This window comes from Nycticebus coucang, chromosome 11 (genome assembly GCF_027406575.1).
Source record: "Nycticebus coucang isolate mNycCou1 chromosome 11, mNycCou1.pri, whole genome shotgun sequence".
Lineage (NCBI taxonomy): Eukaryota > Metazoa > Chordata > Mammalia > Primates > Lorisidae > Nycticebus > Nycticebus coucang.
In genome coordinates this window covers 16,622,504-16,650,306 of record NC_069790.1, presented here as the reverse complement: position 1 = coordinate 16,650,306, position 27,803 = coordinate 16,622,504, and the positions used below count along the sequence as shown (strand labels likewise).

Here is a 27,803-nt window from a genome sequence, read left to right as displayed (position 1 = left end):
GAGGGGGCAGGCCCAAAGTTCAGTCACAGGTCAAAGTCTAAGTACTGGACCTGCCCACCCAGTGGAACTCCAAAGTTGTCCTGCATGGCAGAAAACAGAGCTGCTGAGAATTCCTGAGGAGTTGGAGATGGTGGTAGTTCACCCTCTCCCCACAAAAGTTTGGACTGCCATGCTACTGTTCTCACTCTGCAGCTCGGCAGCCCGCAGTGAGCTCGTCATACACTCCAGACTCTACAGGGGACAGTCTTCCCAGCAACTAGGGTGGGGGAACAGTGATCTGGGTGCTCAGGATTCCAGGAACAATATTTGCTCTTTTGTGCCAGACAGAATAGGGCCCAATCTCAGTGGAGGAACCTCAATAATAAAGGAGGACTGAGACTTGGCAACTGCTCTTCGGTGGGATAAGGTGAAGAGACTTTTCAACCCAGTTTGCTGTTTGACTGATTGTCCACCACAGAGCTCTCATTTGGCGGGAGGAGTCTCCCTTCCTCTGGGAGCTAGGCTCATACCTGTTGTTTTTCTTCTACTTTCTTATTTCTGCTGCTTGATTCAGCCTGGGTGATGTGTACCTCACACTTTCCAGAGCTCCTCTTATTCAGCTTCCATCCACTTCAGTCCCCAATATCTCTCCCTTTGGGCACAATCTGCTGCTAGTCAGCCATCTTCCCACAATTCCCAGTGGTGTCCGTAAAGTTTCCTTCATGATGGAGCAGGTGTCTGAAGTTCCCTCCTTCCATAGGCCAAATACCCACCATGGAATCTGTAGCCTGGGGGCCACATGGGTCCTTCTGGATCCTTGAGTGCAGTCTTTTCCTGAAATGCCTTATAAATCACCAACAGGTAGAAGCTTTGTGCATTATTTCCCAAACCTATTTTATTCCCAAACATTTTATTTCAGAGCAAATCCTGGGTCTGGGGTTCCACAAAACACACTTTGGGAATTATTATAATTCTTGAGTGTTCTACCAAAAACTCATTGCTTGCTAGCATGTATAGCTACTAGTAAAAAATACACTGCTCTAAAAACATGAATTCCTATTTTATTTTGAGATTTTCAAATCTCAGATTCTTAAAAATTATATTAGTATTTCCTCTTGTTACTTTATAGCTTTTTTATTAAAAACTCACATCGCTATCTTGGTCAATTTGTCCAAGTTCTTGAAACTAAAATCTTGAGAAAATGAACGTGTTTAACTAATGTTGGGTTTTCTTTTCATTTCCTATTTCTGTATTTTAATATGTATCTTGTACAATAATTATAGGATTGCCTCCGAAAATATATTTTCTTCTTTTCCTTTTTTTACTCTGAGCCATTTTGTTCTATTTTTCCTTTATGTATGGCAATTGGGAAGCAGAAAGGCATAAAGACTAACAAAATGTACCCTTTTTTTTTTTTTTTAAAGAAAGTGATATACAAAACTAGGACTAAGCCAATCTGAAAAAATTTTAAAAGCATGATTGAAATCTACCATCAGGCATAAGACCTCCAAACCTAGATTATTCTGGAGTTTCCATCCTAAAGTTATCCTGATAAAAACCCCCAGCATGTGTATCTCAGCCTCAGTTTCAGAGAAATGACCATCACTTTCTTTTCCTGACGTCTGCAGAGGTTTGCAGTATACAGGAAAAGCTCAGCCATGCTGGTTCTTAGTCTTGGCTATAATCCTTGAAAGCCTTTGTCTTTTAGCATCAGGTAATTCGCTTATTAAAACTGTATTGTAGATAAAAAGTGCTACTGCTGTTCCCTGTGCTAGAACATCATGATAGCTCCAATAGTGTTGGAAAGGTCCCTCGTCCCAGTCATAGCCCAGAAGTGTTCACATACCTACAACTGCTGTCCACAGGCTTCTGGAAGCCAACCCAGAAGTCAACAAACAGCACATTTGTTTCAGATACTTTCTATAAGTCCTGACTTGCTACATACCTATTTCCAGCCATATAGTCCCACTTGCTTAGTAAAGCAGACTTAGAAAATTGTATTTATTTTTTTTAAAGTATGTATTTTATAGATGAACTTTATTAGGTTGAAACAATACATTTCTTTTTTTCTTTCTTTTTTTTTTTTTTGTAGAGACAGAGTCTCACTTTATCACCCTGGTAGAGTGCCATGATGTCACACAGCTCACAGCAACCTCCAACTCCTGGGCTTAAGCGATTTTCTTGCCTCAGCCTCTCAAGTAGCTGGGACTATAGGCACTCACCACAATGCCCGGCTATTTTTTTTGTTATTGCAATTTGGCTGGGGCTGAGTTTGAACCCGCCACCCTTGGCATATGGGGCTGATGCCCTACCCGCTGAGCCACAGGCGCCACCAGAGACTTAGAAAATTGTATTTAGTCAATATATTTTATGTCATAATTCATAAAGGAGTAGAACTCAAAAAAATGGCAGCACTGTTCCAAATATTCCATTTCAGCAGCATCACAGACTTTTAGCGTTTGAAAGCACCTGGGAGTTCATCTAGTCCAGTGGTTCTCAGACTTTGGTGAGTCAGCATCACCTAAAGAGTTGTTAGAACCCAGGCTGCGGCTCTGCCCGAGTTCCTGAGTCAGTGGGGCTGGGGTGGAGGTCGAGCATCTGCATGTCTAACAGTTCCCAGGTGAGCCCCCTGGGGGAAAGCCCTCTCCTCCAGGTCTGCTCCAGAGAAGCTGAGTATTCCTGGAGCTGGCCCCCCTCTCAACGCTCTGCAGAGCTCCCAGGGAATGGAGCAAATCTTGCTTTCTGAGGCAGGAGGAATGAGTGATTTATCTTCTTCAGGGAAGGCTAACTCTGCAACACACATCCCTAAAACTGCTGTGGCTTCGCTGCTGTTGGAGACCACATCTTGAGAACCAGTGACAGTCTCCTCATTTGACAGACAAAGACAGGCAGGTCAAGCAGGGCCGGACAGCATGACCAGTGAGTTGCCAAGTCAGGAAGGGGACTGAGTGCCCTGACCCCCACCCCCCGACCCCCCGTGTTACTAGTTATATGGTTTCTCCCATTGTTTCTCACTAGTCACCAGTAATGACAAGAATTTTATAAATATTTTTCTCTTTGCCAATTGGGAAGATGAGTTTCTACTGTCCGTGACTTCCTGCTCCCTTCTCTCTGTATGTGGAAAATGCCCACACAGTCTTGCTTTTGCTCTTGGTGAGATTAAGCTTTATATTTTTAAACTTATGTTCAGTTTTATTAATGGGAACTTCCTAAACAATCTATATAACAACTTTTTATATTTTCTTGGCTCACGGCTTCTAAAGGTAGTGGTTCTTACTGTTAGCTTAATGTTTTTAGAACAACCTGTAACCAATGTATTTTGTGAGCAGAGAAGGATTTTATTTACCTCTGAGCATTCTAGTCATGTTTTTTGCTTTCTCTTTCGTGTACTTATCTTTCCACTTCCACAGAGTCATATTTTCTCTAATAACTTTGACTGTTTGTTTTTCCTAATGGTACAGTTCTGGCTGAGCACCTGTGCAGCGGCCCCTCTGGCTCAGGTGTGACAGATGCTCCCGTGACGTTCAGAGTCAATTCTTGAACCACCTCCCAAAAATGCCTCTGTACTCTTTACAGTGAAGGAGTCCTCATGGGTGTTAACTCGGGGCTGCTCACAAATACTCACTTTAGACAGGTGTGACTTGACCAGAAATGGTACTTTTTCTCCCTATAGTCTAAATGATTTATCTGACCCTCACTGTGCATTCAAGAGAGTAGATGTTGTTCTAAGATTCAGTGGCAAATCAACTACAAATGGGTTGGTTTGCTAGTCTTCTTAAAAAATATATATATGTATCTATACATATACACACACACACTTAAATATACTATTGTTTTGTGGTAGGACTGGAATATCTTCTGACTGGCTCTCTCTTATATAACAGATGTTCAGTGAATAAATTTTATGAGGCAAGCAAACCATTATGCATAATATTAAAATTCATTAACAGCCTAAACAAGGCTCTCCATTTGCCCAGGGGTTGATAAAATGAAGATATTATGCATAACATTTGTTACCAACACATTTTAATAACCAATGTGATTAGTGAAATGGAAGGAAGAGGAGGCATATGTTTTGTTCTTTATAAATGATAAATTGAATCAGTTGAATTTTTGAAAAGTTTCTTGGGTTTCAATGGTAAAAAGTAGAATCTGGAGAAAATATGTACATATTCAGGAGGAAAATAGCCAACCCCAAAGTAGACAGAAGACTTCCATCTATCTGGGAAGATTCTCAGAGACCTGAGATCTTATAAACTAATACAGCTCTTATAATTAATTTATAAAATTTAATTTATAAAGTCGTAGTTCAGTCTTAACACATGGACCTGGCCATGGATACCATGGTGGTCCTTCAAAATCTGTCTTTATAGCTTTTCAAAGGAGAGAAATTCTGTTTCTAAAGATGATGGCTTTTTTTTTTATTATTATTCAAAGTCCAATTATTATTTTTTAGTCAGCAGTTTAGGTTTCCCTTTATATAACATAAATGAAAATGCTTTATGACTTGATGACTATCAATTTCCTGGGCCGCAAAGCCATTAAGGCTATCTTTATAATGTTGCAAAAGGATATGAATATTTAGGTATATTCATAGCAACAGCTTGCCAGGGAGTTGCTAGGAAGCATTCTACACTCTATGAACTCAAGAACTCCATTCACATGTGACCTTCCTGGTTGGTATTTTCCCACTTTCTTGCTCTGCCTTCAAAACCCGGCTCAGAAGGTTTCTGCCCAGCTCCCTCTCCTGCCCTAGCTGGATGTGTAGAGCAGCAGCTTTCTGATGTCCCCCAATCCTGTATTTTTTCTTGTCTTCTCCCATCTGCTTGGTGGGTCTGTGATTTATTCAGGACTGAGTTCCTCTCAGTTGAAGCTTCCCTGACACCCCCCTCTCCTCCCATGGAGCTGACCAGTGCCTAGTGTTTCCACAGTTCCCTGAGTATACCCTAACCTGGGTGGTACCCACTGGCTCTCAGCTGTGTATCTTTCTCCTTCACATCCTGGCAGCTCTACCTGACACGTGTTGATGCTCAGTGTTGGCTGAATGAATGAATGAGTGCATGGTAAAGCAGACCATGCTTCTGACTTCCAGCTGTCCCCTCTTCCTAGTTAAGGGCAACCCTCTCCTTCTGCCTCCATCCCAGCTTCCTCCAGCCTGACCCACCCCACCCAATCCAACTTAGTCTCCAAAGTGATCTTTCTAAAATTCATGTCTAGTCACATGGAAAAGCCTGTAAACTCACATCCTTCCATAACTGTACACCTTCCCTCACCACCTATGGGTTCCCTCCATCCACCGATGGTCCCCAGAATATCAGAAGTTCCCAATTCATGCTCACATACACAAAATCCTGCTTCTTGACTCCACATCTTTCACTATGCCATTCCTGATGGCTGAGAAGTCTTTTCCTCTGCTTCTCACCCCATGACCAACTCTAACCATCTTCAAGACTCAATTTCAAGGCAGTCCTTCCCATACTCCCCACAGCCTGCTGAGGCTCCTGTGCCCTTTTCTTAACAGCACTGCCTATAGAGGGCGACTGGACTGGAAGTGCCTCAAGGCAAGAGGCTTGGGTTTTACCTCTACATCCCCCGGGGCCTAGCACAGACTCCCTGCTTTGGGGTTATCAGGAATCATCTGGTGAACAAAATTGTCCTGAAATTCCATAATGGAAGAAACTATGCCTCAGCTTTCATCAAGTTCCTCATCCTTTCTTGTTTTTCTTTTGCACTCAATTTTTAGTTGCCCTGGTAGGGAGTGCAGTGAGTATTGGGAAGTAACTTAAGCAAATTAGGCTTGGATGGTTAGAGAGTACCGTGCTCTTCCGTAGCTAGAAACTATAATAGAATCATACTAACCACTGTACCAAAACAAAACAAAAATCCCTTCATCACAAGAATGCTCCGATCACTTGTTTAAAGTAGATGATAAAATAAAAAAATGAGTAATTTTAAAATATCAACAAATTCACCTAACTAATGTGCCATGACCATAGGCAATTGGTAAGATGAACACTATGGTATGTAAGTAAGAAAATAGCATGAAACTCAATAAAAAGATTTTTCAGGCTATTAAATGGAGGACTACACAGAAAAGGAAATGAGATGTGTAGGCTTGTAGTAATACAGCTTTTGTCTACATAGAACTTGGATAAAATCTGATTTAGAGTTGTTATATTTCCGTAATATTGACCTCTCTACTTCAAAATCAAATATTGGGTTAAGTTCAAAGCTAGTTTTTCCCTTTAACTCTGGGCTTGATTATTTTATCAGTTAACCTAAAAATACAAAAGAAATGCATCTCTTTGGAAACATTTTTAACACTTTGCCACCAAATCATAGTGAGTTGGCCAGACTTGCTTCCTTTCCTTCTGTTAAGTGTGCCCAAGCTCCTGTGGGCCGATCTCTTCAATTATTCTGCATAACTTGGACCCAGACCCCTTGCAGGATCTGCTTGTCACTTCAACGTACTTCTAGAGCACTCTCTAAAGTGTCCACTCCTGGGGAGCCCCCTCTGCCACCTGCAGTGAAATCCAGACTGTGAAGCCGTCTGAGTAGAGCCTCATTTTTGACTGTCCCTCCAATGACCTCCAAGAGCCACAAGCCCCCTAAATGCCCAAGTGGCCCCTGAAATCCCTCCCTGGGGAGGCTACACAAAGGAAGAGAATGCCTCTCCTTCACTCCTGTCACAGCAGTGCTTCTGCCCGGGGTGCTGCGGGAGCCCAATGCACACAAACCCCTTTCCCTCCTCCTTCTCTCCTCCTAATACAAAGACATAAAGGATCTGGCTAGCCCACCCCCCAGAAATTCACACCAAAATACCCTAACCTGACAGCAACCTGTGGAATGTACCCACTCCCCACGGCCCCATATAAAAGTGGTCTCTAACTTCCCCCCTCCAAGCACAGACACCATCTTTGCACTGCCCAGGGGAATTGCCCTCCCCTTTCAATAAACCTGGTGCGAACATCTCTGTGGCCTCCTTGCTGCCACCATTTACACCTCTCACAGGGAAAGCAGTGCCTCAGAGTCATAAAGTGCCCCAGCCCCACTGATTTCTTAGCAATGGCCAAGGCAGACTTCGGTGGGTTGGCAGATAATTGGATAGTCGGCATCTAGTGTAGGCCACCATGGTAGGAAAGTAGGGACAGAGCGCAAGCAGCAAAGCCTGGCTCAATAGTAGGACTCATAGACCCAGCTCCTAACACAATAAGAATCAGGAGACCAGGAGGCCAAGCATAGTTGGACAAAACACACATCAGGTAAGTTGTTAAGATGAATATGGCCACCCTTCCAATATTTGTCTACTGGTATTTCCTTGACCTTTTAAGAAGAGACTCGAGGATGAGAAATCCAAAGACTGATTTGGTTAGAAGAGCCCAGGGAACCAAGAGACGTGTTTTTCACACATCCAAGAAAAGCCAAAAGTCCTAATGTATGTAAATAAACTCAAAAGCTGCATTTACCCTGCTGTTTCTAGGCAGCCCCTGCTGAGTCATTTTGAGCCTTAAATGAGGAGTGAATAGTGATGAATGCATTTATGAATATCCTCATTTAAAAACAAAGGGCTCATAGTTCCAGAGTCCTAAATTTAAAACTTAGTAGCGGAAAAAAAGAGCTGCTCCAAAATCTATACTCTATAAAATACACATAGTTCATGAGAAGAATGATAGAACCATAGATCATAGGCAATTATGCCCCAAAGAAATGTTTTGAGACTGCTGCATTCGTAAAACCCTCTTGGAATAAAGACGTAAACCTAGGAATATAATACCATGGCTAAATTGCCTAATCCTGATGCCATATTTTTATAAATGGGATTTAACATAATAGAATCATATAATCTGCACATTTTCATGAAAAATATTATGACTATTAATGTTCAGATAGAAGAAACCTGAATTCTTTCTGGATGCAAAATAGGAGTCTTTCAGAGAAAGAGAATATGGGTCACGACTTGGAGAAAAAACCTGCTCCATCATCTATGGTGGCATCTATATGATGCCATACATGTGACATCAGCTAAGGGTGCTCCTTGAGGAGACTTATTAAAGATTTTTTTTCTCATTACCATTTAGTGTCCACAGACAAGGAGATATACAAAGCACATAGATTAAGAAATATAGATTCATTCTCACTGTGAGATGAGCCCCCAGTATCCATATTGACATGTGGTCAGAGAAATAAATCCATGCAAATCCTAAGGGGAATTTTTTTTGCAAATCTCTTTCGTACATGCCCTCACTATCAAATCAACAACTGTGGGGTAGACTCATTCACAATATTTTGACATGAGGCAAGAATCAAACTCCAAACTGGATGTCCTTATGGGAACCCAACAAATGTTGTAAACTAAGAATGAGAAAAATATACTATAAAAAAAGGTAATGTCTTTTGCTGGCCTGTCACCTACTGATGCCGGGTTTAGAATCTAAACATGACTTTGTCTATAAATGAGCTAGTCCCAGCAATTAGGAGAGGCCTAAGACCAGGGGGCGATGTTGTGTTTCAAATACTTTCAGCTGATGCACACCACTCTAAAATACTTTTAAACAGACTTCAAGCTGCCTTTAAAAAAAAAAAGTAAAGGAAAATTACCATAAAAATCAAGAAGAATTACCCTGTTCACACTATTTCCAAAGTAAGAAAATATTTAAGGAAGTGAGTTTTAATTCTGATAAACTGATGAATTCAAAATCCTCACACACAATATGAACTTGAGAAAATTAGCTAGCATTTATTAAGACAATGAAATAGCTGGGTACTCTGGGAGGCTGAGGCAGGAGGATCACTTGAACTCAGGAGTTCAGGACCAGCCTGAGCAAAATGAAACCTCCTCTCCACTAAAAATAGAAAAATTAGCCAGGTGTTGTGGCAGGCTCCTATAGACTGAGCTTCTTGGAAGGCCGAGGCAGGAGGATCATTTGAACCCAGGAGTTTGAAGTTGCTGTGAGCTACACTGAAGCCACAGCACTCTAGCCTGGGGCAACAGAGTGAGAGTCCATCTCAAAAAAAAAAAAAAAGAGAGAGAGAGAAAAGAAAATGAAATATGCTAGGTACTTTTTGAAAACTTTGAATGTGTTATCTGACTTAATTCTCATCCTGACCCTGTGATTGGTATTATTTTGCACCCCTTTTATCCATGAGAAAATAAGGCATGGTTTACGCAAAGTCACAACCCAAGCAGTCCGGTTTCAAAGCTGATGCCCTCAACAGCATTCACAGATGGGTGAAGGGATGTGAGGTTTGGAACCCTTCCTCACTGCTACAAAACTAGGAATATTTTTTAAAGATTATTCTGTTATATTATCCTCTAAAATTCTAGGAAGGAGAAAACTGTCTTAAGAAATCTGCGCTTCTATTAGTGGGTTTTTAGACTCCCAAATTGTAACTTGATGCATTCAAGGCCCAGAAACCATTTGGATACAACATAACAACTCTAGCTCTCTGCAAATTCTTGCTTTGAAAGCCTCTGCATTTATAAGCAAGCATGCACTGAAATTCAGTGTGTCTTTTGGGCTAGTCTGTTGAAAGACGACCATGTAATACAATCAGACTTCGTGTGGGCCACCCTGTGCTGGTTAAGCACATTGGCAATGAAAGATTTGAAGGCATAAACTTGGCAGCAGCTTCAACATATCCACATGGTCCTGGACTGTGAACGTGCTCATTATGGGCATTTATCTTATATGGTCTCCCCGCTGTCCAGACCTAACCTGGAGTCTCCAATCAAGAAGAAGTATTGATAGGAACTCTGCTAACATGACATGACTGGGGACAAATACACAGAGACATGACCCGAGGTGATGAGGACACGTGTGGTTTCTCGAGCACCCCTCCCCCTCCCTGCCCCGGATCTTAATGCATATTACATCCCTGCCTTGGCAGTCACACACAGAAAAGCCAGAAGATATTTATGAAGCTACATCCATCAGCCCTAGCAATGGTCCACTTGAAATGCTGTTGGCTTACAGCCTGGCTCAGACCCACTATCTGTGCACATGACACTCTGTGACTGTGCTCCTGACCCTAGTTCTGCAGGGCAGCAGGGTGTCTCCCCAGAGCCCAGACGCCTTTCCCAAAGACCTACCTGGGGGCCTGTGGGAAGAAAGAGGGTCATTTGAGTTGGCATTTGCTTTGTTAAGTGGGAAAGGCAGCAAAAAGAGGAACAAGTTGGGTTTCAAACTAGGACCAGGATACAGAGGAAAGAAACATCAAAAATAAACCAAATTTGTATATTTGTGGTTGCTGAAGCAACCTTCCAAAGCAGTTGAAGGCTCTACAACACAAAGGCCCAGAAGCTCCATTTTAAGTAGGTACTTTGTTTTATAAGCAGAATGATCATTTATCCTTTATGCAATACCTGGATTTGCCACAAATACATGGGACTATAACTGAACAATACACTAGGGTCCTCAGTGTAAGGAATTCTCAATCTACATTATTGTATTATATTCAGACAGCAATTCCATAATTTCCTATATGAATTAAATTTTGATTGACTTAGATATTAGGGAAATGTCTGATAATTACTAAAAATATTTCGTCTTCATTATCTAGGAATAGCTACCCATCTTCTTCAGAGATAAGATAAATTCACATGTACTCATTTAAATTTTTTTAACCCCAAATTCACAGACAAAATTGCATATTCAACATTAAAGCTAAACTGTACATAATTTAATCTTTCTTTGACAATTAAGAAGCTTATTTTGAGATCTCCTTGAAACTCAGGAGTTTCATTATGATTCTAACTTGTACTGCATAAAAGAAGCGTGAACATAGCAGTTGACAGATGGCCTAGAATGGTGTACCATTGGGCAGTGTTGTACTCGCAGTTTCTTAAAAGTATTCCCTAAGGGTTCTTCTTACTTCAGGAATGAAAAATAAAAAATAAAAATAAAAATAAAAAAACCCACAATATGAACTCTTCTCACTTTAGGTAGTCAAGTTAAAAATCTAGAGAGTGTTCTCCGGACCCCTAGTGAATACTATAAAAACATGGAAAACCAAGGTCAAGGCCAACCTGAATTTTAAATCCCCTGGTGTTAATCTGGGATAAGACAGGCTTTCTCTTTAGGCTGAAGAATGAGAATTTTTTTCTCCTTAAAAAGAAAATCATTATTGTCTTTTAGGAGAGAGATAAAGGCAAAAGACATAAAGTAATGAACTTAAAAAGGATTTTTTATTTCTTAAAAAAGAAAAATGTGCTGGGTCAACAGAATTACTGTAGAACTAGTTGTGTGAAATTTGGTTACAAATGAATAATGAAAAATGAGTTCATTACTCAAATGGTTACAAATGAGTAATGAAAAAGGAATTATTAAATTTCTATCCTTTTTGATGTTTCCTCTGATAATTAGAATTTTCTTCTTCATCAGATGATATAAACTCCAGGAAAATTTCTAAAGGAATTAAGTAATAAAATACGTTTTGAGGAAAGAAGGAAAGAAGAGAGGCTGAGACAGAGAATTAATAGGGTAAAGAGGAAAGTAAAACAGAAGCATTTTTAGAAGAGCTTCCAGGATTTGAATGAAGTATGGCATTAATTCTTTTCCACCAAGTCTTAGTCTTGGCAGGTTTTTCATGGATGTGGGAGCTGTTGATGGAAAATGAATTATTATACACTACAATTGTTGTACTTGAGAGAAACGATATGGGGAAAAAATAACACCCTAGAATAAATACAAATGAAATTCATGTACCAAAACCAATACTGTGAAAATAGTTTAAATTTTTCTTGAATTTATATTTAATCATTAACCTAAATGCAGATTTTAGTTCAAGCCACACTTCTGCCTCATGGTCAGAAGGCCTGAAAATCTGTGGCGTGGAAAATTGGCAGGGAGAAGAATATTGAATTGGTCTCCATGGAAAAGCAGATTTTTGGCAGTCGTAACCTCCTCCCTGAGCAGGTCTCTCTCCCACCTCTCGCTTTCTCCCTCTCTGCTTCACTCTTGTCTCAGGAAAAAGACCAAGAGAAGGCCGTATAGTGGCTACAATAGTAAGCAGACGTCAACTTGACCATTTATCAAAGGACCTTTCTCATTGGCCTTAAATCCCACGGCGAGGGTAACCCCCCCCAAAAATATCTCACCCCTAGATTTGCCCTCCTAGAGCATAAGGCTGTAGATTTCCATTTCTGGTTTCCTTCTTCCCTAAAAGAAGGAAATAGGGTGGGACACCTACCTCACCCAATGTCCCTGGAAGAAAGTGCAATTCACAAATGGAAATGATAAATGCACAGAAACTGTGAAAATGTATTCCTCTGCCCCCCCCCACCCTGTTTTACTCCCATATGTGCCTGGTTACCTCAAGGAATGTAGACATTTCCTTGGAGTTTTATTTTGGTCCAGAGGACAAAAATCCAAGGACTTCTCCAAAATCATTCCTCTACAGGGGAAGATCCTGACGAATAGCTCACCTCAGCCCTTGAGTTCAGGCTCATTCCTGCCTGGGATAGCCCTAAGCCCAGGCTCCATCAAACAGCCCAGTGGTGGTGGAGAACATTTTCCTTCCAGCCACGTTTCCACCCCCATTCCCCCAGAGTTCTGCCGGACAGAATGTTCTGCAGGCCCCTTGGTGGGTCCCAGGCCCTTTGCACGAGCTTACTGAGAACTACCCCCCTCCCCCACCCCACCCCGCATCAATGTTGTGTCCGTGTGCTGTGCCTCTCAGTGGTTTTCACAGTGATCTTTTCTCTCTTTGCAGCTGGTTAATAATCCACTAGCAAGTCAGGCTGCAGCAGCTGCCGCAGCCATGAGCTCCATTGCAGGCTCACAGGCCTTTGGCAATGCCCTCTCCAGTCTTCAGGGGGTCACAGGTCAACTAGTTACTAATGCACAAGGACAGGTGAGTGGGAGATGGGAATAAGAGTGAATTTTTATGGCAGATTGAACTCGGAAAGGAAATGAATTTCTTTTGCATGACAGTGATATGTAACCGCATCTATTCGAGGCAAATAAATAATGTTTACTAGCAATGTCAAGAACAGGAGAAGGGTTGGGGGGGTGTTTCTATATTTTAGAAGTAAGATTTGTTTCCTTCCTCTAGAATGTCTAAGTTTTATTTTGTTTTTATTTGTATGGATGACTCATGTTATGACCTTAATTGAAGAGGTTACTTTTCATTACCAGGGCATTCTTTTTAAAGAAAAAAAATGGTTAAATTTTAAAAATAAAATTTCAGTTTTGCTTTTTTTATTTTTCACTCTTTTTTTTAACTTGGGTAGTGGGGGAAACTGGTCCGTTTCCTACCTGAACTGTTGTAGGATTTCTAAATTATTCTTCATAAAGCCAATTTCTGAATGTATAGGAAAGTGATGAAGAATTCTGGTAAATGCAACAAAGAAAAAGGGTGAGTTAGAATGATACCAGTTGCAAGTTGGCCCCAGGGCCCCTGCCTCTTGCTGGTTGTCAGGGAAACTAGGTGGCCTCTTGCATGCTTTTAGATTCACTTCAGTTGGTCGGGGCCGGGAAACCCTCTCTATGTCACGAGGAGGGTGCCTCCCCTTACACTGCTAATGTGCCCACATCATAGTCACCAAGATACTGGCAGAGCTTCCGACAACCCAATAACCCAAAAGTTGCATAAAAGGCAAGTAGGAGATGAAACTGATGCTGTCAGAGCCCAGCCTCGTGGTTACGGCGCTTGGTTCTCTGTCCTGGCTATTCATGATCACAAAACACAGGAAAGGGACCTGGCACCTGGCAAAGGGTTTTCCTCCCAGAGCTATTTATTTAGCAGCAGTACGCTTGCCTGCTCTGGGCTTGGCCTGCTCTGCACAGAGCAGTAATTGCAATGTCTTGAACCCTGTTTTTATTTTACATAAAGAGTAAACAAAGATGCATTATAAGCTAAACCACCTCTATCTACGTCTCAGGGGGAAAAAGCTGACCTTGTTTTATTTCCTACGCGGGTGCAGGATTGTCCCGTCAGAACCCCAAGGGCTGAACGATGGAGCTTGTCAAAGACAGGCCCCATGTAATGAATCATCTTATCACAGGTGCACACCACACATATTAAAGGAGGGCTGTATGAACACTGTGCCCTCTACAGTAACCTTTCAATGTCTGCTTTAACCCTTGTTCCAATCCCTTTTCATCAAAGGATCATTTTATGCAGCCGGCTCTACACGGAGGCTCTCAAAAGCCTATTAAGATTTCTGGAGGGATGGGGTATTGGTGTGGAGGGAAAGTTGGTTTTAATATCTATAACTCATACTCACATCAGGTCAGTCCCAGAAACTGCTTCCGAGAGCTGTGCCCAGAAATAGAACGCCCTGTTTCGCTCCCGCCAGGCGAGGGGCCCTTGAGATGTAAATTTTAAGAGTTCAAAATAGAAACCATTCCCATAAATAGGTATTACCCTCTGATTTTTCTGTCCCAACATCCAAGTCAAATGTACTACTTGGAGTATGTGATGGGAAAAAATGCTGTATTCATTAGAAGAAATTATTAGGAGTGTATTCTTTTGATGATTCGATAAATGATTGCGTTGCCAGTTACAAATTCTCAGGATCTAGAGTTACAACCTTTGCTTTGTTTGGCTTTTGTCTGCCCCCAGGCCCAGAGATAGCTCTTTCAGCCTGGAAGAATCCACAAGAAAATGATCTCTGAAGTAGAGTATTGATTAGTACTGTGCATACATTCAATAAGAGTTGATTTTTAAAATTTTTTTATTTTATAAACTGTGTTATGATAGTTTATTTGATAAGCTACACGAACCTCCTGAAGTGGAAAAAATTAGATTGACAGAGAAATCAATAATGCCCACTCAGAAAATCTCGTCCAAGTTTTAACTCATGTGTCCATTGATGTCACATCCTCCTTCTATTGCAGAAAGAGTCCAGGAGTCAAAATATTCACGTTTCCAGTGGATTTTTTAAATCTTTGGAATATAATCTTTGGGACAGTCATTGTCCCAGACAAAGGTTCATGCCCTTCATTTTTGGCACAGAGATATGTGTCTGGGCATTATGAAGTGGTGTTTAACACTCTATGGTCAAATTACACCAAGAAAAAATAGGCAAAAATGATTTGGGGGGTGTGCATGTGTGTGTGTGTTTCTATGGCTTGTGTTAATGTGGTACAGAAGGTACAAATACATTGAAAGCAGGTTAGTACAATTAGCCATGCTCAAAATATCACATGAAGTAGCATTGCTATTCCAAACCATTTTTAATTCCTCAAAAATCTCCATAGACCTTTCCTAGGAAAGGTACTAAGAGAAAATTCTTAATATATTTATTGACATCAACTTTTTTTTTTTTTTGAGTTTTTTTTGGCCAGGGCCGGGTTTGAACCCACCACCTCCGGTATATGGGGCCTGAGCCCTACTCCTTTGAGCCACAGGTGCTGCCTGACATCAACTATATTTTATATTTGAAAATTCACACAAGTTAGCCGGGCGTTGTGGCGGGCGCCTGTAGTCCCAGCTACTCGGGAGGCTGAGGCAAGAAAATCGCTTAAGCCCAGGAGTTGGAGGTTGCTGTGAGCTGTGTGAGGCCACGGCACTCTACTGAGGGCCATAAAGTGAGACTCTGTCTCTACAAAAAAAAAAAAAAAGAAAATTCACACAGGGATAATAACATTAAAATCTCACCGTAAATTTGAGAAAGCATGTCTTACTCCACCCAGTGTTGGGTGAGGGTAGTTCTGTTGACATGCCTCCAGCAGGCGCATTCTGTCATCCTCAATCCTCACCTGCTAAGACTCTTGGCTACCTAGAACAAAACAGGTAGCCCAGTACTTAAGAGCCCCAACTTCAAAGTCAGACCCAGCAGGGATTGGAGGTAAGCTTCATCTCTTTCTAGCTTATGACCTTGAGGCAATGACTTGCCCTACCTAAGCTCAGCCTTGCCTTTCATGTTCAAATGAAACCTGCATCAGGGAGCTCCAAGACACACTGTGGCCACAGGGGCTGTGGTGCCAGAAGCCTGTGCCAGTGGCCAACATTTGCAGGGAGAGAAGTCCTAGTCCTTGGCTGGACAGATGCCCACTCCATGTGGGAGGCCTGCCCAAATCTTCTTTCAAGCTCCGGGCCTTCGCCTTTCAGCAGGAAAGAGATTCCTCTCCCTCCCTGGAACTTGTACTTTGCTTCCTGTCTTAGAATCTTTCTTTCTGTTAACTGGATCTCAGTAAATTTAAAGAGACAAGAAACCTCCTGTATATTGAAGGACTTTTTGCTTGCTTCTTTTTTCCCCCAACCAGTAATTATGAGAAAATATGGAGGAAAAACTTCAGTCATTTTTATACCTTTCTAACCCTTCCAATTCCTGTGCCATTAATTGAAAGGACAGACACTTCAATGGAGCTATTAATTTTATCAGAAATACTACATTGTAAAGTCACAAAGCATATATCTTACCCAGGTAAGTTAAAGAGTTTTAAAATTATCTCATCCCCAACTTCCTCTGAGATGGGAAGGTAGCAGGCATCCTCCTGTAACTAGTAGTCACGCAATGGCTATGGCATTCCTGAGAAGAACATTCTAATTCTCTCTGCTTACTGGATCTGGAGCCTGCACCAACGTGGAAGGTCGGCAACAGAATGAGCACAGGCCATAAACTTGTGTAAACTTCAGCCAGCCAAAGACTACCCCTGTGACCTTGAGCAAATTACTGGAGCTTTCTGATCCTCAGTTTTGCCAACTATAAAATGAGGATAATAAAATCTAAGCAAGCCCCTAGGTCAGTGATTTTCAACCAGCGTGTGGCCGCACACTGGTGTGCAGTGAGAGGATCTTAGGTATGCTGCAAAAATATTTAAAGATCATTCATTCAATTATTTTTTAAAGAAGTTCAAAAGTGCAGTAAGTATATTCCCTTTTTTTATGCTTTTTCTTTTTGATCAACATAATCTAAGTGTGCCCCAGAAGTTTGACTACAGGTTCAAGTGTACCTCGAGATAAAAAAGGTGGAAAAACACTACCCCCAGTTGTAAAGATGAAATGAGATTATGTGTGGGAAAACCTACCACAGTGCCTGAGTGCACAGTTAAAAACTCAATAAATGGTTGCCATAATTATCATTGTCATCATCATTGTTCAGAGTTTCATCTAGCATTTTCAGAAAACCTATATTCGGTTTGGATATGCAGTACAGTGTACAAGCAAAGAGAAAGTGTTCTGGAGCCAGACTGCCATTCCCCAACTGTGAGACCTTATCTTCTCTGTGCCTCAACTTCTTCATCTGAAAAGTGGGGAAATAATGGCACCAAGCTCCTAGGACTAATGTGCTTAGACTGGGGTCAGGGACATAGTCATCAGTCAATGGTGTTAGTGCTCAGTTTATGCTCCTATTCATCAAGGTGGTGTTTTTACTTCATAACTGTGCATGCAAACCCATACGAAAGCCTGTGTATGTAGGAGAAACTTGAGAATGTAAGAATCTCAGTAGTAGGACATTAAATTGTTTGGAGGGGATCTCATCCTTAACCTGGATAGTTCAGTAGTGATATGGAGGTGGAGGGAATGTAAGGGCGTTTGTATGTGCTCCTAACACTCATTCAGCAGCTCTGTTCAGGATTTGGCAAGTAGATTTACCACCAATTTGTTTAGCTATAGAATTGGCCTCCCTTGTGCCTCTGGCAATATCTCCTTATTGGTGTTATTGCAGAAAAATAAAAGTAAATGAAATTTTATTTTATCCTGGGGCTAAGAAAGCATTTTTACATTTTAACTGAAGTTGAGAAAATTAAGTTCTGCACCACACTGTGAAATTTTCTTAAGTGGCAGCAAGTAAAGTCAAAGACCCTCTCCCTTTGGTCCTTAAAAAGCCAATCAAGGGTGTAAAAAATCAATAAAACATTACATTTTTAATGTATAAGAAGAATAAAAAAGAAAAGAGACTTACGCATTCAGGTTACCCAAGAATGCACATACCATTCTAGGACGCTGAGCAGAGCTGGTTTGGTGAGATGGAAGGATTCACGGTAGTGAGTAGGGTATGAGCTGCCCTCTAAAATGATCACAAGGCCGTGAGGAAAAACAATCTACTGATTCTAACAGTAGCCTATCCATTGTGATTCAGAGGATACAATACCAGTTGTACAAAACCCCTGATTGTGACTTGCCTCTGTTCAGCATCTGGAGGCAAGAACACCACCAGCACCCTGTGTGTGCACATCAACTGGAAAACCATTCCAGTGTCCCACTGTCAAATGTGATTACAAACACACATCTAAGAATTGAAGAACGTGATGCTCAATGGGGCTGCGACTCTGAATTATAATGATAAGCTAAATACCATCTCCTGAGGGCAATGGAGGACTTAAGAGCGTGGGTTTCACCTGGAATACAAATGTAGTCGTTTATTAGCTGTCTGGCTGTGGGTAAATCATATAATTTCCTGGGCCTCTGTTTCCTCATCAGTAAAATGGGAATGATAAGACTTTCCGCACGTATTTGTTGTGGAGTTGAATGTGATAATATCAGGAAAAGCACAGTGCCTGATCCGCTTCTTTTCAGGCTGAAAACCCAGCAATTGACCCTGAACTGTGGGTTGCTAAAGTAACGTAGCACATAATTTAAATAGAAGGATGAGTATCTTTTAGAGCAAATCACTGCAAAATGAATGAAGATAAAGTTATACTACATGCACATCTCAGCCAAAGGATTGAAAACTAATGAATGCATTCAAGAAAAGTCTTTCAAGCCCCTCTGTGGGTTTTAGAGGTCTGCTTAAAAAACTAACAAAGCTGTAGTTGCACACATTCGTAAAACTGTTTCCAAACCCCATGGGAAAGAAATAATGTGTAATCCTGACAGTGTGACTAAAGAAATATGATGCAGTAGACATATTTGATCAGGAATTTAGGAAGTTTCAGATATATTCTTTTATTTCGTTTAAAGAATGAAACACACTGAAACTATAGAAAATAATATTTTGCAGAAAAAAATACAAAGTCACCCTTGTTTAACTCCCTAGATAATGACATTTCCCTCCCATCAGCTTCATTCTCTTGCTTATTTTTAAAAGGAATAAAACATTAGAGACACAGCTGAGGTCTTAACAACCTCTTCTCCCATTCCCAACGCGATTATTACGATAAAGATGGTATTTCATTCCACACAAACTCTGCATTTTTTACTACAAAATACTGATTGAAAAAGCAAGATACAAAATGGTATGAACAGGATGATACCACATTTAAACACGAAAAAGCAGTCGACTGTATTGTTTAGTCATTGTGCATAAAAAAGAATCAAAGAATCAAATGTATCTTGTTGAAAATCCAGAGTTGGTATCTGTAAATTCAGAGCTGGTGTCTGTATGTTTTCTCACAAATATTATGAACAGAGCGTCTATTTATATCATACGTTTAAGTAATGGCTTAGGTTATGTCTTTTATAAACCGAAAATCAAAACAGCCTGACAATAGATTTTATTTTTCTCATTGCAATGTTATTATGGGAAGTTTTTTGGGGGGGGTTAGGCTGTAAAAATTAAATCACGTTGAGTGAACTGTATTTCAAGTAGTATTTTTTAACCAGAATAACATTTTTTAAATCAGCTATTTCTAGAGACTGGGAAAACTATGTTCATGGGGTTAGTAACATTATAAGAATTTTACCCTGGCTTCATCTGAGTTATAAAGATAAAACAATAAACAACCTCAAACTTTCTACTAACATACCAATTTCCCCTTTAAGCCCAGTTGAGAGCTTTATTTGCTCATTTCGGGAGAGGCGATTGTATTAATGCAGTGTCTCCCAAAGCACGTGCCTCAGAGAAACACGAGCCCACCGACCCGGGTTCCCTGGTCGGAGGCAGAGGCAGCCTGCAGGGTGGACAGGGTGGACGGGCGTAGAGGCAGCCTGCAGGGTGGACAAGGTGGACGGGCTGCAGAGACAGCCTGCGGGGTGGACCGGGTGGACGGGCCGCAGAGACAGCCTGAGGGGTGGACGGGCCGGTGGGTTCATTACCAGGAGCCATGCCAGGCTGCGGCCCCCCAGTGACCAATCCAAGGTGGAGTAGGGGGCGCAGCTGGCCGAATGAACCTGGGCGCCAGCCAACCCAAGGACTGGGGCCCTCTCGGGGTAAATGGCACTACTGAGCCCCCAAGCTCAATGTCCCTGAAGGCTACAGATTTGCAGGAGGCTCCTGCTGTCATGCTTGGCTCTCAGAGCCGCTCAGGGCCATGGCAGCAGCACAGTAGAACCTCCTCTGACCCTTCAGTGCGACCTTCATTTCCCAAAGGCTGCCTCTCTGTCCCCATCTCGCCACTTCCTTACCCCCATTTCTGGAGTGAAAGGGTCATCAGCCCAAAAAGCTGGTCAGCTTAACTGGAAAGGAAACCATCTCTGAACTTTCTTTCTATACTCCTTCCAGGACAAAACTCAGCAGCACAACCTGTTATTTACAATAAAGGGAGTGAGCAGGAATAGACAGTTTTAAACATCTGGTTTGGGAGATGGCCCCTGAGATCTGGCCAGAGGACCAGGGTCTCTCTTACCTACAGAGAACAGTTGGGCTGTCACTGTTTTTCCTTTGGTTGCTGGAGCTCTGTTTTGGTTGGGGGGAGGGGGAGTGTTAATTCTTATATCCATGAGTATTTCATTTCCCCAAGAATAGGGAAATGTTTTCTAGTACAGGCTCCTGGGTGAAGACGGTCAGCGCATCCTTTCTGTCTGAAGAACAGCAGAGGAGCCAAGTAGCTAATGAAGCAACTTAATTAACAGCTGTAATTCTAAACAGGTAGTAAGTTACAAGATGATGTTTACAAACAGCCCCCTCAGAGCTAGTCAGAGCTAGTCCCACTTCTTGGATCTGTCTTAGGACATAGTTTGCATGCTAAATAGTGCAGCTTACAGCAAAACCATCGCAAACATGCACGTGGCTCATTTCAGCAGGCAAGGTTCTATAACCGGCATAATTCTTAGAGGAAATCTTGATCTGAGCCAAATGCTCCTTCAGGCCAAGTGACTTCTAGAAAAGAACAACGAAAATAACATCTCCCATACACTGAGGCTTCCCCATAGGGGAAGTCCCACTGGAGAAGTTGGCAGTAGGTTTGATTATCCTAGCTGTGCAAATGAGCAAACTCTCAAGGGGTCCAAATGTCCAGAGTTCCGTGCTTCTCCGGCTTACCATCTTTTTTTGTAAGTGGCAGAACTGAGACTTGAGCTCAAACTCCACACCCTTCGGCCATACCACCCTGATTTTCTTGGGTTCAAAGACCCAATTCACTTCCCGGGCGATTCATAGACATCTCACAAACTCTAGAACCTTCATTTCTTGACCTGCAAATGGAAACTGTACTTCTTGCCTAATTAAAGAAATATAAATCTTACCAAATAAATAATAAGGTATTTTCATTTGTATTCTCTCCATTATTATTTCTGCTTCTCAGAGGAACTGGCGGAGTAGTTTCAGGAAAGTCTCTAAAACAATGAGATACTCTTGAAAAATCAGTATCAGCTCTCCACTTTGTCTTGCCAGGGAAAATCACCTCAAGGTGTCAGGGCCTGGAGGACCGTAGGTGCCCTGCCCTGCAGCCAGGCACCTGAGCTGTGAGGTGGGAAGTACATGGTGAGTGTTTCATATGGGCCCTTAACAAAATGAGCCTTTCCGAGCTCAGTAGGAAACTCTACATTTCTAGATGCTTCCCTTTGAGAGTTGCCTCTTTAATAAGATAAGCCCTTCAGTGAAAAAGAGAAATATTATGTGTCTAATATTGTTTTTTTAAGTCTAAGAAATCATTGATTTTAAGTTACACCATGGATTTTTTTGTGAGGAAGGGAGAAAACCTTATCATATTAAATAAATATATCAATGACCTCATTTCACCCATGTTAAAAATATTAAAAAGTTATACATGAAGTGTTATAATTGAGGGAGATGGTATAACTGAGGAAATATGTTACATATTTGATAAATCATCTTAACCAAACCCAGTATCAGAAAGACTACACACTGAGCTGTCCGTAACAGTTTTCTTCCTAGTGTTTAGTGTGTAGTAAAGTCAGGGATGGGAATAGAAACTATGTATGTTTCAGTTTTTCCAACTAGAGAATGAAAATTAAACTTGATTTGATTCCTAGGGTGGCACGGAAAGGCAGAGTACTGAATTTTGATCTTGCATTCCTAAAACATCAGCTCTTTCTACAAACTATTTGTATAGTTAAACAGAGGATTATCAGAGAGGGGCAAACATTAAACACACGTCGAGAAATATTCACCCTCCAACTAAACATTCAGTGTATCGTTTACTACACATACGTGAGATCACATACCCAACTTTCTTGTTGACCTGCGAGTTGTTGGCATGATGAATAGTCTTAAAGATGTCATCAACTCATGAGGCCTTTGAGAAAGAAGTAAGAAATAGATCAGACGTAGGTAGGAAGGGAAAAGTCACAACTCGGAACAGCCAGAGGAGTCAGGTTCAAGGCCAAATGTACAAAAGTAGGCCTTTGAATGACAGTCAAATGTAATAATGCATTAGCCAAAGGACATTGCTCTAAATTGCCATTTACAGGCAGGCCCTGGGTTGCAAACAAGATAAGTACTTCAGTTTGTTCTTAACTTGAATTTGTATGTAAGTTGGAACAGGTACATTTATCTATTACTTGTAATAGCCCCTTTTTGTCAGTACAAATTGTACATAGTCAGATGTTCATAACCCGGGGACTGCCTGTCTTCCTCAGGGGGCTAGAAGCCCTGTTTTTATTTTTATCTTCTCCATGGGAATTCAAGTCATAACCAAATGAAAAGTGAAAATTGTATGGATTAGGTGATATTAAGCAACATACAGATATACAAACAAAAAAAATCTTGCACACTCCCTTGATCAGACCCTTGGCAACAATAATCAGATCTCAGGAGTAACAGAGGTGAGCAGCGCAAATGTCCATATACTCACATGGAAGGCAGCCCAGGGCTTTCAAATCAGACAGGCAGGGCAGGGTCTGAATCTAACTCCATCCCCAGGCAGTCCTGCAACCCCTGGCAAGGAATCTTCCCCAGCTACAGTTTTCTCTTCCATGAAATGACACCAATATCTTCCTCACAGGGATGTTGGGAGGATTCATACCAAGTGCTATGTGCCAAGCAGTGAAACGTGATAAGTCACTTCATCCTTATCACCACCACACAATACGGTGTATTCCCATTGTACAGATTAAGAAACTTCCAAGGCGCCCATAGTTCAGTGGTTAGGGCATCAGCCACATGCACCAAGGCTAGTGGATTTGAACCTGGCGTGGGCAGAAACTTCCAAGATGGCTCGGTGCCCGTAGCTCAGTGGTTAGGGCATTGACCACATGCACCAGGGCTGATGGTTTTGAACCTAACCTGGGCTTGCTAAACAACAATGACAACAACAACAACAAAAAGTTGAGCATTGTGGCAGCACCTGTAGTCCCAGCTACTTGGGAAGCTGAGGTAAGAGAATCACTTAAGCCCCAGAGTTTGAGGTTGCTGGGAGCTGTAATGCCACAGCACTCTACCGAGGACAACATAGTGAGACTCTGTCTCAAAAGAAAAGAAAAAAAGAAAAAAGAAAGAAAATTCCAAGATCACCCCGTTAGAAATGGTAGGATTCAAACTCAGTTTTGTCTGATATCAGGGATTGCTCTTTAGCACCGTGCTCTAATAATAATTTAAAACATTTTATTTTGTTCACTGGTATATCCCTAGTGGCTAGAATAGCACCTGACACATAGTAAGGATAAGTCTAGTAATAAAGTCTGTGACCTGAATGGAGTATTTCAGATAAGCTAATATGCTAGTTAGTGGGCATTTTACCCATTTCATCTGCACAGTGATTTTGCACTATTATCTCTAATTTGTAGCTGAGGAACTGGAGGCTCAGAAAGTTAACCAGCTTTCCAGAGCCGCACAGAGAGTACACGGTAGAGCCGGGATTGGCACCCAGATCTGGCTGATTTAAAGCCCACCCTCCCTGTGAAGCAAAGTGCTTTCTGCCTAATACCGTGCCTGCCATATAGACATTATTTCATATGTATTGTTTAATCTACTTTGGGTGTTTGAAGTAGGGTCTACTTATTATTTTGAAGCTGTATGTGGAAACTGCTTTTTAAGGGGGCCATCCAGCATTAGTTACTAAATCTGATGAAGGTGGCAATTGCTTATTTACTTAACTTGCTTCAATTTTTTTTAACAATTAACACTTCATTAGCTAGGTGCTGTGGTGGCCTCCTGTAGTCCTAGCTACTCGGGAGGCTGAGGAAAGAGGATCTCTTGAGCCCTAGGACCAAGATATTTGAGGTTGCTGTGAGCTATGACTCAGAGCACTCTCTACCCAGGGTGACAGAGTAAGAGAGACTGTGTCTCGAAAAAAAAATCACAACAAACAAAACACAACAATTAATACTTCAGAGTTGTTAAATAAAGCATAAAATAATAAAAGATGCTCTGCCCCTCCCACCTTGTTCCCTTGACCGTATCTTTCTTAAAATCTGTGGTCTGATATCTCCACCATGCAGAGAAGACCATGTTGGTGATTTTGGTAACTGGATAAACTGAACAATCTCGTTTTCTCCAGGTTATCAGCAGCAGCCAGCTAGATTGATATCACCTCCATCACATGACTCTTTGGCTTCTAGACACAAGAGCATTCACTTTTCTCCATTAAAAAAATGTAGTACTTTACTAAAAAGACAGGGCCCCAAAAATATGACCTGTTAGGCTCACTTCGCCACTGTTGGTTTCCTCTGATTCTCTAGAATAAAAACCATTCCCATCTGCCCTCGGTAAATCTGCAAGTGATGTTAGCAAGCTATCCTAAATAGCCAAAAGGAAGAGATGAATCATATGTAAAGCCAGGAAAACAGAGAAATATAGTCTATGGAAGCTGAAGGTTTGGTTGTAAGTTTAAAGTTCTTTTTTGCCTGGCCTGGTGGCATGTGCCTATAGTCCCAGCTACTTGGGAGGTTGAGGAAGGAAGATTGCTTGGTCCCAGGGGTTCAAACCCAGCCTGGGCAACAAAGCAAGACTTCCTTCCTAAAAATAATATCAAAATATGGAAGCATTTTAAACATGAGCATCTTCTCAATGTCATTAGGTAATAAAAACTATTTAGGTTTAACAAAAAGGGTGAAATTTTTGAGAGAAAGAGTAATCATGTTTAAAAGATTATGTTACTTAAATGAATGGAAAAGGCAGTGACATAATATGCTACTCGGGACTCTGGGAACTTGTTTTAATTTCCAAGACCACAAAATCACAGACATTTTTAAATATTTAAAAAATAAAGTTTCTGCCCCTCTCAGATCACGTGGAGACAAGACAGAAAGAGGATCGTATCTCTGGGTTCGCATATTTAGACTTGTTCCTGCAATCCAGAACCTCAATGAATCAGAAAGTGCTAAGAATTTATTCTTCTCAGAAAGCAAATCTGAGACTACAAACATTGCTAGAAATGCTCCAGATTTTTTTTTTAGGAAAGTTAAGCAGATCAGATTTTAAACTCTGAGTTCCAGATTACATTAATGGTTTTATAACTAGATAGCGTGATTGGTTTTCAATGTAAGTATTACCATACCAGCTCCTCCATTATTTAATAATGTGTATGACTAGTTTGTAAATGATTTCATTTGGCAAGACTGTGAGACATGTTCCTGATAAAGCTGTACTTCAAAAATAACTTTTGAAGTTAAAAATTCCCAAAATGCATGCTATTGGCAGGAATTATAAATTATTGAGCTTAAACAAGACAGTCAAAAAATCACTGCATTAGTGGTTTATGAGCAGTGATAAATCACATTTCCCAGGACCAAAGTACCAAAGTAGTTGAGCAAATTCTTTGTTTCAGGAACATTTAGAGTTGGGATCAGAAAACTATGAAAAAGTACAATTGAAAGAGTATACCTGGCCCTTTTTTCTTACATCTATCAAAAACTGCCTGATCATTAAGGATAAGGGTACAAATTGATCACCTATGAAAATGGGGATACAATTTTGTGAGGAAAACTCATCAGCATAATTCTGATGAGTTATGGTCTTTGTTGTGAGAAATTCTGTGGTCTCACCCTAAAGTACATTAAAAAAACATTACTAACAGGAAATTGAAAAAGTAATATACGTTAGAGTGATGAGGACAACTTTTTTGTGATTGAACAGATAGAGAAATATTCTATGTGAGCATCAAAATACATTTAACTAAAAAAAAATACATTTAATTTTGCCATAACAATGGATATTCTCTTCACAAAAAGCATATGAATCATCTTGGACTCACGAACCTGGGTGGTGATAAACAGATGCATCTATAATGGCGCTTGGTGCGGCTTCATTCCCCACCCCCTTTTTTTTCTTAGATGCTTGTTTTGTTATTTATTCTAATTTAAATTCAGCTTTACAGCCTGAATGCACTCGCTGAGTATAAACACAGCACCAGGAAATGCTAAATATGTATAGTACTTTCTTGAGCAATTGCCAATCATTTTCTTCATCAATTCCCATTGCTCCAGAGAATTTGGAATATTGAAAATCACTGGTGCCCAATTTAGTTGTTGCTTTGTTTTAGTTTTGATTTTTTTGCTATCTTTGCTGTGGCTCTTTTTTCATCTCATGTGGGAAGAAATATAAAATAAACAGTTCTTAGGTCCAGGGCTTTATTTAGGAATCTTTACTAAAGGCTTCTAAGGACCTATGCTGAGTCAAACGTACGATGTTCTCCCAAGCAATAAATAACTTTAATCTGATTTATTCACTTAATCTGGCATCAACAGGCAGAAGCATAAATACTTCTGCAAATTCTAGGTACTTTTTGCTTTTATTAAAACTTAAAGTCTTAAGCAAAGCCATATAAATGTTCACAAAGTTGGTCTTTCTGCAAAATGATGGCTTCACAACGGTTCTGATTCTCTTTTGGGGGAGAAAAAATGTTTTAACAATTCCACAGCATTGGCAGCTATAGAGAAAATGAAAAGAACTTGTGCTTTAATTTGTAGTTATTGGGGAAAAGAGGAAAGAATGATGAAAAGAAATGTTTCCAGTTCACCCTTAAGAATTCTAGTTTGTTTTCCTATACATGGAACATTCTTAAACTTTCTAGTAGACAAAGGTAATGAAATTATGAAATCACTAAAGGAGAATTGGAAATTGAAGCATTAGATCATATTTACAAATATCTTCACTTCCTCCCACTGGGTAAGTAATATTAAAATAAGTAAAGTAAGAAAAAAAAGAGTAAATAATATGAGAAGCTACAAGTTGAAACAAGGGCCCAATGGCTTGAAGGAACTTGCTTTTATGAGACATTCCACTTACCCTTGTTAGAAATAACTGTGCATCAAAATGCCCATTCATCTTTATTCCAACTAGAATTCTATAGATAGGAAAATTAAAATACATTCATAGATGGGAGAGCTTATTGAGACAATGATGGTGGAGCTGAGCTGCTGTTTATCAAGTTAGAAGTCCATAGGGGTCTTGTGATGGAATCAGGTGTGCAGAGGTTATTTCTGTGATATGGCCATAAACTGTGCTGGGCAGAGTTAAGGGCATCCTCCACCATTTGCTCATCATTTCTATGCTCCAGTAGCAAACCAATACTTTCAATTTATGTGCTTGGAGGTGAGAGCTCCCACTGGATCAACTTCCCATCTACTCCTGATTGTTACCTGACTTCTACGGATGTTTTGGCCACACTTACAGAGTGGGTTAAAAGTGAAATTCAGAATAGTCAGATATTTCTCAGGTTCCCGAGATCTAGAACAGTCCCTGGCACATAGTGGGCATTCAGTAAGTAGAATGCAATACAATTCATCCAGGCAACTAAAAATACCTGTTCCCCTACATCTATTGAATAAACAAAAAGGTAGAATGCAGAAGTGAATTTTCAGCAATACAGGGT

The 27,803-nt window shown here is 40.8% G+C and overlaps 1 protein-coding gene across 3 annotated transcripts in view; it reads left to right on the top strand.

The window, feature by feature from the left end:
- Positions 1–27,803, top strand: part of POU6F2 (POU class 6 homeobox 2) — a 516,807-nt gene that overhangs the window by 450,262 nt on the left and 38,742 nt on the right. For all 3 annotated transcript variants that reach the window (XM_053553939.1, XM_053553938.1, XM_053553937.1), the window contains one exon: positions 12,691–12,831. In XM_053553939.1, the coding sequence (XP_053409914.1) occupies positions 12,691–12,831 (141 nt within the window). The remainder of the gene's footprint in view (positions 1–12,690; positions 12,832–27,803) is intronic.